General features: G+C 43.5%; 1 protein-coding gene across 2 annotated transcripts in view; it reads right to left on the reverse strand.

Moving 5' to 3' along the window:
- Positions 1-1,708: 1,708 nt before the first annotated feature.
- The window catches only part of LOC118232240 (tetratricopeptide repeat protein 39B), a 25,012-nt gene continuing 16,354 nt past the window's right edge, over positions 1,709-10,366 (reverse strand). For both annotated transcript variants that reach the window (XM_035427032.1, XM_035427033.1), the window contains 12 exons: positions 9,621-9,726; positions 9,262-9,327; positions 8,616-8,724; positions 8,331-8,398; positions 7,985-8,044; positions 7,687-7,848; positions 7,330-7,421; positions 7,115-7,235; positions 6,460-6,571; positions 6,092-6,209; positions 5,389-5,505; positions 1,709-5,024 (listed from right to left, as the gene is read on the reverse strand). In XM_035427032.1, coding sequence (XP_035282923.1) covers positions 4,928-5,024; positions 5,389-5,505; positions 6,092-6,209; positions 6,460-6,571; positions 7,115-7,235; positions 7,330-7,421; positions 7,687-7,848; positions 7,985-8,044; positions 8,331-8,398; positions 8,616-8,724; positions 9,262-9,327; positions 9,621-9,726 — 1,228 coding nt within the window. In that variant the 3' untranslated portion in view covers positions 1,709-4,927. The remainder of the gene's footprint in view (positions 5,025-5,388; positions 5,506-6,091; positions 6,210-6,459; positions 6,572-7,114; positions 7,236-7,329; positions 7,422-7,686; positions 7,849-7,984; positions 8,045-8,330; positions 8,399-8,615; positions 8,725-9,261; positions 9,328-9,620; positions 9,727-10,366) is intronic.

The raw sequence follows: 10,366 nt of genomic DNA on the forward strand, positions 1-10,366 counted from the left end.
TGGCATTTTGTGTAACATATCATAAATGTATCGATCTTACAAAGCAAACAAATCTCACCTACAGTGCCCTGCACTCTCGTAGATCCTCCTATTATGTTCAAATTAACTAACAACTTTTACGTTTGGGGTCAGTTTGACCCCAGCAATATAAACCTGCAGAAAATAATTGTAACCGAAAGTGTTACCAAAGTTTCTCTCTCAGCTACTTTAGGCCTTTCTACCGACCATCTTAATAGCCCAGTAAATAAAACACGACTCTCCCCATCCTCCCCTTATACATCAAGTATTGATTTTATATGACTATTGCGAAATATGCAAATGACTGTACAATCTCATTCATTGACCTAAAATGGAAAACAAAGTATGTTTTGGTGTTTGCAGGGCTTTATGTTGGTATTAAGTGCTCATTAAAAAAGAAAAATAACATTTGGAAAGATGTCACACCTTTTATTATCAAGCATAGTAACATTTTTTGTTCGGGGTCAATGGGTCAACATTTCAAATGTTTAGGTTCAGAAAACACTTCAGAACATCAATAAGTAATATATGACAGTTATTCAATAATGAAGAAACACCAATAAAAAGTAAATGAATCACCAGAATTGAGTTTTGATAAAAAATGAACATACCAGCTCAACTAGGTACCCGTGGGTATCAATTCTTCATTCAGACAAGATTGGTGCAAGTTTGTCACGCTCCTGTCGACCCTTCCTTGTTTCCCTGTCATCAAAGTGTATAATGTGGGAGAAAACATGAAATGTCTCCAGAGACATTGTGGCTGGAAAAATGGCCCTACCAATGTGAACATTCCAAAGGCTTGCGGTTGCTTCACCTTTTGACTTGTACACTCCTGCCAAAATAAGCAACCCAATATAGGATTGCTAGTGGTTCACATCCAGCTCTTTCCAATTGTCACCATACACACGCCTCCCCTCTAAGTTTGTCATTTCAAGAATATCCTTTTGCATTGATGGTGTTATGAAGAGTTCAAATGCAGACTTTATGTCTTGTACATGACTCCTAGCATATCTGGTGGGGCCTGGAACCATTTTGACGACATTAGCAGCACTAAGTCTACCCTGTCTTTCAACTGGGGATCCGGACCATAGTAGTTCTCCATTTTTGGAAGTGAACATGTCAGTTCTTGGTGGTTGAGAGATGACAGGAGGGTTTATTGGTGGTTGAGAGGCCACAGGAAGGTTTCTTGGTGGTTGAGAGATGACAGGAGGATCTTTTGGTGGTTGAGAGATGATAGGACGGTGACATCATTAAACCGTTTTTAAATACTTTACTTAATATTTATTTTATAAGGGTCATTCATTAATTTGTGCACCATTTATGCTTGAAATACGCTTTTAAGTTTAATTGACATTAATAAAGGAAGAACTTGGCACACTGAGTATATTCCAAATCTAGTTTAATTAGCTGAGCTTTCGGTCAAAAAGACCTTCTTCAGAGCAAGTTTAATTGACATAAAAACAATGCACTGTGAAACAACCAAAAAAAAAAAAAAAAATTCAATGTACAACTGGAGCCACAACCTTGCTGTACAAGTTGCTTTGGACTTTGGACACATGCACTAAAACTGGAATAATTAAAATATAAATAAACACAAATAAATAAACCCAGAATGTGGGCAATGCCTTTACCGTGTATGTCTTAGCATATCCCTTCTGGGCAAGGAAGCAATAACAAAGCAAACTCATGATTTTGGTAACTCAACCCCATGGCTTTATTTTTCAGGATCCTGAAGCTGAATTCTACTCTGCACAGCAGGCGAAATACACAAGTTGAGCAGACTGTTATTTCTTCCATAACAGTTAAAAATTTGATTTTCAGACAACAGGCAACTTAAGTAATTAAAACAGCAACACGTGCAAAGAAAAACAGAAAGTACCTAACTTCAAGATGAAAAGAACAGCAAATAAAAGCAGGAATGAATCAGGCGAATTGCTGGGACTGGTACTTTTGTCTCGACACGTTCCGGGCATCCTCAAAATGGCGGTATTAGGCAGTTAACTACTCCAGAGTTCTGCACAGTACAGTACAAACACATCAAAGCAGTAGTCTTATTCATGACACCCATATACATATTCTTTATATACCAAACCATAGGGAAGAACGTCGTGAATAATTAACCTATGCCATTTGATAACCAGTGTATACAAAGTCTACTTAGTTACCACCTTGGAGGTTGATCATAATTAGGATCTGTAGGCTACATCCATGAAGTAAGACTCATCGTCACAAGCCGTGGAGTTATTTGCCTTTCCATAATCAAATTAATATCTGCTCATAAGGTACTGAGTGATTTTATCATTTTCAGTGGATAAAAATAATAGACCAATGAAACAAAGGACGTATGACATAACTTTGTGCTATAAAATGGCTATCTGCAAAGTTTCATTAACAACACTTTGGCAGGATATACAAAGAACAAAGATTTGAGAGAGTTGAGGTCTGAACAAATACAAGCCATCTTGGAAATACAGCAACACGCTCTACTATAAATCATTTAAAAAATGATTTAATGTTCTCCACAGAAAATCTAATCTTTATTAATCCTATTTTTTATGTCAATAGGATATTTCAGTCCTTTCATGATATTATGGAGTACAAATATAAATAGAGTTATTTCTACATAGCACAGTGAGGATGAGAATATTAAATAATATATGGACAGCAGCAGTTATGTCATGGCTTAGAATGACACATTACTCTTAAACTCTTTAAGAGTAAAGTATACTCGTAAGAGTATACATTACTCTCAAACTGATTTGATTGAATTTAAATCTTTATTTTTTACTGAATTGTGAAATGTGTCAGTTTTCAAGAGTTTGGTAAGAAGGTTAATTGATAAAGTTCATATTTACCATATAGTTCATATTTTTCAGAAATGTCTTAAAGAGTTCAAGTTCTGTACTGTGGAGCGTAGTATTCACACCCCAGGCAATGCACTTTGCCTTTAACTTAAATGGTGATGCATTTTTAAATGTTATTTATTAATTTTTTATTTAACATTTAATATTTTTATGGGACTTTATTGCATTATTAACAAAATACAGGTATGCATACTCTAAGTGCTGGGGATGTTACTGTAGTGCTAGATCAATGTGAAATCACCAGAATAATTTCTTCTACTTTGTGTTTAAAGCATGTCCTTCAAACCTGAATGAAAGCAAATCTTATTATTATGTGTGATGGACAAAATGCACTGTACAGGAACACTGAACCAATTACTACTGTCCAACTATTATTGCTCTTCAAAAGTTAAATATTACTGGAAATAGCTGCTAAGATGGTATTGTTGTTACCGTCTGTGATGTCTGCACTATAACAAACCACAGCATAAAATATCTGATGCGAGAAAAGCACTAAAGTTTATCAAATATTCATCAAATTTTGTGATTATTGCACTTTTCCTGACAGTTCTTCAAAGACACCGTCAAACGCTATTCTGTAAAAGCGCGACAACAGCGTGAAAGGTGAAATCTCAATGTACCCACACACTGCAAAAGAGAGTGTACTGACAAACATACAGACAGACACATTTGGTCAGGTTCAAAGACAGCACAATACATTCACATAGACTGCATTTACATGTAATCAACAGGGACAAAATGGCGCCAGTTTATATTTGCTCCTATCTGGTACCATACTAAGCACTTATCTGTTCAAGTGGGCATGGACTGAATAAACTACTCATAAGTGGAAACTGTTAAATTGGGTAATGTATTAAATGATCACCGGGTAAGAATATCAAACTAGTGGAAACAGTCTGTGGCCTGTGAACTGACTAAGGTCTTCGTTTCCCGGGTTGCAGGTCCACACCCTTGGTAAAGCAACACAGATGCAGTCGTCTGCTATGAAACATGAATATTACACATTAAAATGATCAGAAACAGTCAAATGTGCAAATACCAGCAATGCCCTTTCCTTTCTTCCCCCAAAATCATTCACATACTCACTGGAACTGGAAGAAAAGCTCAATCGACAATCTTTCTGTGTACTTCATTCTTTGGTTTTCTTAAGAGGAGCAGGAGGAAATGTGGTCTCACCTGCTTGGAGTTTGTTTTTCTCCACACAGTCTTCACACATTTAATGGTACGATTCTAACCCCAGACACGTGGACTCCGTAGGTCCTATTTACATGCGGATACGCTGAACTATCCTAAACGATACTGAGACCCGCAGACCAGCCTGCTGCCAGCCTGAGGAGACGCCAGGCAGACGACCGCTGGGTTTGCAGATAAATAAGTTCTCTGTGACCATCTACGTTTGACTAAGAAGAGTTTCTTATCTTGTACATCATCTCCAAACTCAAATATTGTGCGTCCCTGGCGTAAGCCACTGTGTATACAAGACTATGAAAATTGTTTAAATAGTTGAAAGGCAAACCTATTCCATAAGTGTTACAGTACTTAATGTTCACACTAGAATGGAGCATTTTCCATCAATAAATATTTCAGAAAATGTCATATACGTAGAGATATACATCCTGTTTAAATTTTACCCTTCAGCACAGCAGTATATCTCTTACAACAGAAATTTTCACCTTGGAAATATCCTGCTAGTGTTCAATATTATCATTGCACCAGTGTGTGCTCTCAGCATTGACGAACCGTCTTGCTGAAACTGTGAGTTGTTTGTTTTGTGGTAAAAACCAGAAGGAGAGGCCTGTAGAGCAGGGTAATAAAATGTGCTGCAAATTTCAGGGATAGCTTCTTCATTCTGCTCAGCTTCTCCTCCTTCAGTCCGCTTAAAGAAAAATAAATATGTATATTTTTACCGTCTATTTTTTTTTTTTGCAAAAAAATATAAAGCTTCAAAGTAACTGATGGAGTGGATTTAGGACAGAGGTGCGCTGGAGAGGTCACCCTTTTGCCTCAGAAGGCAGCACACAGCAGGCGTGGTTAAGCAGGTGGAGTTAAGGTGTAGAGACCGGGGAGCTCTTCAGGCTACTGAGAGCAGCGTGGATTCGGAAGTGTAACCTGGACTCCATGGAGTAGTCTTTGTAATTCAGTCTGTAGAGCAAGAAGGAAGTGGAATGAAAATCAAGTCTGTATTTAGCTTCAAGTGTCTTCCAATTCATTTCTGGTCTGAGCAACATATGGATTAAACTGGAATCCAAAAACAATTGCAATAAAATAATTTAATTACTACATTTTCTGAACAAAAATCTATTTTTCGGATGCTATGAATCGTTTCCCCACTCCATCCCTTCAGATCTCCCTCCCCAAAACTGTCCCTAAAACTGTCCCCTAACCCTGCAGCCTCATCTGGTGAAAGTCTCACACAATGAGATATTAGACGTTTAACAGGCTCAATGTTTGGACTGCTGTCCTAGGAGTGGCGCATGCGTACTGTATAATGTGAAAAGGGACTTACTTAGCATTCTCAATGAACCTGGTTGCCTTGGCAACATCTCCTTGCTGTTTGTACAGGAGCCCAAGTTCATAGAGGGTGAACGGCACCAAGTAATGGTCGTATCTTATTCTCCTTTCACTAAAAAAACAGAGAAAATGCGAACATTTGTAGATGGTATCACAGCGTTGAAAATATTTCCTGAAAATTCTGCTTTTAAAACACAGCACATCAAAATTCTCTTACACTAAAAGTTATTAAATGCCTTGTCGTTTTCAAGTGAAATGTTATATACGTCAACTACTTTAGGACTATCAATACCAAAATGTAATGCATTGCACTGGCCTGGATAAACATATTAAGGGAAATGTAGGGGGAAAAAATCCCTAATGTACCCTGAAAGGTACAATAATGTTCTACTTGGGTACTAATGAGTACCTTTTACAAGTAAAGAAGGTACCAATGACTTAAGTATTTCTGGCTAGGGGTATAATCTTACATACCTATAAGGTACCACCATCCAGTGACAAGTTTACAGGCAGTTTTTCCGCACAGTACCATAACTAGCATTGGGTTAGCACGCACAGCGTACACTAGAGAACCCTGCTGCCGGATGTTTTTTTCTGGGGGACGTGTGCGCACAGTGTGCGCTAGTGAACCCTGCTGTGGGTGGGTGCGGGGGGGGGGGGGGGGGGGGGGGGGGGGGGGGGGGGGGTTGCTGGGGTACCTGGAGAGCACCTGGGTGAAGCACAGCTCCGCCTGCAGCAGCCGCCCCAGGTGTTTCAGACACAGGCCCTTCAGCATCTGCACAAGGCACTGATCGTCCGGCTGGTACTCGGTGGGATCTGAGCGGCGAGGAGATGAAAGAAAGGGCAGGGGTCAGGGGTCAGGGGTCAGGCCTCAACCGGGGGGGGTGCACAGAGGGAGAGCAATGCAATGTTTAAACGGCGTGCAAGCCACGCCCCTCTGTGTGTGAGCCACGCCCCTCGGCATAAGCCACGCCCCTCTATGTGTGAGCCACACCCATCTGTGTGAGCCACACCCCTCAGCTCTGCGCGGGAGGGCGCGACCCCACCGCTCGCTGCTGTCACTCACTGGGGTCGTTGCTCAGCTGTTGCTCCGCCTTCTCTATGGTGACGAGCAGCCCCTCCGTCAAATCGGCTCTTTTCCCCACGATGGTGAAGCCGTTCCACACGTACATCATCTCCTGTGAGGGGGAGGACACACACACAGACACACAAAGAAAATCATCTAACTTGAGCCCACTCTGACATCAAATAGCCTTGTAAAATCACTTTGCCAGCTAACATTTGTCTCGTTAAGCTTCAGTGCTCTGAATACATATTTATATAGTGCATTTTCTAGCAACTACAGCACAAATCGCTTTACAATGAATGCCTCTCATTCACCCATTCACACACACACGCACACACACATGCGCACGCACATGCACACACACACGCACGCACACGCACACACACACACACACGCACACGCACACGCACACGCACACGCACACGCACACGCACACGCACACGCACACGCACACATAAGCACACACCTCCTGAGCTAATGTTTCCCCCAGATATACAGGGCGATATGAGCCCCCTCCTCCCCCTCCTCCCCCTCCTCCCCCTCCCCTGAGGCCTCACAATGCGGGACGGACAGACAGACAGACAGACAGGCAGCCAGACAGACAGGCTCACAGACAGGCAGCCAGACAGACAGACAGACAGAGCTCCTCACTCACCAGCGCCGGGATCACCAGCTTCACCGGCGAGCTGGAGGAGTACCGCCGCGACTTCCTCACCGCAAACTTCTCCGTTGGGATGGACTTCCCAGCCAGCCTCTGCTTCAGGCCCTCCACCTGCCTGCAGCCACGTCCCATCATTATTATATACGCTCTGCTGTCTGAGAGGCACCGGCTTTCTGCTCTAAATTAGGGGTGGCATGCTGTCCACTAACCTGAATAACTCCACCACGTTTTCCCCCGCTTTCTTAGCCTCCTCCTCGGGAAGCATGCTCAGAATGGCCGCTTTCTGGTACACGTAGATAGCCTGCAAACATTTAAAATCCGAAAAAAAAGGTTAAATACCTAAAACTCTGAAAATATTGAAGAGCCCCCTTTTTTTTTAGAATGTTTTTATTCCATAGTCTTCCATGTTCTAGTCACCAGCAGTGATTGTGACATCAGCTTTAAAATGTTCAGTTCAGTATATTCTAATCACATAATTGTGATCTCACCCCTTAAAGGGCTAAAACACAGCAAAAGGAGAACATGGTGAAGACGCACAGCCGCAGGTATTGGACTCCAGGCTGTACCTTAGACCAGCGGCTCTCCTTGCACAGGAGGTCCGCGTAGCGGTAGGCCTGCAGCCAGTCCTGCTGGAAGGAGTGGGACCACATCAGCTCCCAGTAGCACAGGTGATGGATCTGCTTCCACTCCTGCTGCGCGGCAATGCACTCCTGGAACTTCACCTGGGCCTGTGCACACAGGGAGACAGACAGCACAGTGACCAGGCCTGTGCACACAGGGAGACTGACAGCACAGTGACCAGGCCTGTGCACACAGGGAGACAGACAGCAGTGACCAAGCCTGCGCTGAAGAAGCAGAACCCACCTTCTCAAAGCTTCCTCTGAGCACCGCGATCCTGGCTGCGTAAAACAAGATGATTGATCCCTTTAAAAAAAAACAAAGAAAGTGCAACGTAAATTAGACATCAAAAATAGCAGAGCACAACACAAAGAGGGCCCTGGTGTATTTACTCATTTACTGATACAGGGCATACACACGTGTGTAATGGCATTGATCGATGGGAATATAGTGTCTTTCATGACATTATACAGCAGAATCTAGTGGGTTTCCTGACAATGTAGAGGAAATTCATTTTAAATGCAAATGGATTGCAATTCCTAGAGTAGAGTGGAATGGTTGTATGCGTTGGCATTGTGGATTCCTTACTCACCTTTGGGAATTTGTCCAGGTAGGGCTCCAGGAGGGCCTCAGCTTCCACCAGATTTCCCTCCCCAGTACCTGGAGTCAGCACAAACAGTGTGAGTCAGCTGTGTCTTACCCAGGATGAATCAGACTCAGGTGTGTTACAGGAGCAGAGACAGCGGTGTCTTACCCAGGATGAATCAGACTCAGGTGTGTTACAGGAGCAGAGACAGCTGTGTCTTACCCAGGATGAATCAGACTCAGATGTGTTACAGGAGCATAGTCAGCTGTGTCAGATGCAGCCCTGTCTTACCCAGGATGAGGCAGACGTAGGTGTGGTACAGCAGCAGGGTCAGCACGCACAGGATGGCGCGGAGGCTGTGGCTGGCAGCTCCTTCCCGAAGCTGGGACAGGCCGAATTCCTGAGGAGACAGAGGGGAGGCTGACGCCACGGTAACAGTAACCATAGATAGTGGCCCGCACACAGCTGGGCCGTTCTCCTGGGTGCGAGCCAGCGCAGGAGGGGTCTGAACCAAAACGGTAAAAATCTGGCACACTGCAGTAACAGTGCTCGACATCCCTCTCCATCGCTCCCCTCTGGAGCCCAGGTCAGCCCGCGTTTTCCCACCCGCCTCCTCTGATTGGACAGACTCTCAGGCCCTCCCGGTATCTCACGACTCTGGCCAGTTCCCACGCTGCCCGGCTTCACCAAATCACCAGTATATTCACATTTTCCCCCGCAATTATGTCCTTCTGAATACGTGTGTCTCTTTTAATCCATAAAGTACGGTTTATCATCTTTGAGTCACCACCTGTTTACGACGATGGGATAGGATACTGTAAGATGGGATACTGTGGTTGTTATTGTTAAAGGGACCAGCAGGGGGAGCTCTTGTTCAGATTGGAGCATAATGACAGCATAATAGGTCATTATGGGATGAGGAGCGACAGGAACTCACTCTGTTCCCTGAAAAGCCGATAAATTCAAGCAAGCGCAGTATCCTGCCGGGCAAGAGCGACAGCATCTGAAAAACAAAGAACAGACTCTCACAGAGAGAGAAGGACCTGCAGAAAGACTTCACACTGCGATACACCTCTATCCAATCACTGATAACTACGGGGGGCGGGGGGGGGGGGGGACACACTGTGCAAGTACAACCCTCATTTTCTTGCTCCAGATTGATTCAAACAATTAACAGATAAAAATGGCGGAGTGTTTTCTGGGAAACCCAGCCACAGATTGGTGCTGGCCATTGCACAGTCGAAACTGGGGTTTCCTGATGTCTTAGTGCTTAATGCTTTGATGGTGAAGCCTCACCAGATTGAAGGATCCGATTCCCAGTTTCACTCCCCCCTCAAACTGTCTGAAGGTCTCGCTACTGCTAACGAGGTCCTGGCTCTCGCTTAGTATGTTCTGGCATTCCCTGGAAGAGGGGGAGAGGGAGGGAGAGAGAGAGAGAGAGAAACAGAAAGAGAGAGAAGGAGAGAGAGTCATTTAAGGGCAGAGATATTCCCACTAATTGCATAAAAACAAAACAAATGCCCGACACCGAACAGCAAATTCTAGTCTGAATACATTTGGAATGAAAAGATGACAGGAAAGGGCCTTGAGGGACAGGAAAGCACAGAACCAAAACAAGGAAACAACAGGCAAATTAAAAGCGCTTCTCAACAAGTGGCACAAGAATTAAATTCAAATGAGGAAATCACATCTGGTGACTCCCGAGTCCCCAAAGATGTAAGTATTCCCTTTGGAAAAAACAAGTGGCAGTAGCCAAGCGCTGTTGTGTTGGAAAATGCTTCATACCGAGCCCGGCTTTATACTGTTCGTACATAATGACAACATAAATCATGTAACATATGTGTATTCAAAGGTTAATGTTCAACAAGAACAATACAGTATAAAAATCAAGCATGGCCTTCAAAGATAGCACAAAAGGGATCCTGTGAATAGGTGAGACTCCACTGTTAGTGCAGGTTAAACTGCTTTGCATCGGTTCATTCTGGCCAGTATCGATGGAAGTCTCTGTGCAGGCTGTGTAACTAAAATGGCCGCTCTGCTCT

Source organism: Anguilla anguilla, chromosome 7, assembly GCF_013347855.1.
Source record: "Anguilla anguilla isolate fAngAng1 chromosome 7, fAngAng1.pri, whole genome shotgun sequence".
Taxonomy (NCBI): domain Eukaryota; kingdom Metazoa; phylum Chordata; class Actinopteri; order Anguilliformes; family Anguillidae; genus Anguilla; species Anguilla anguilla.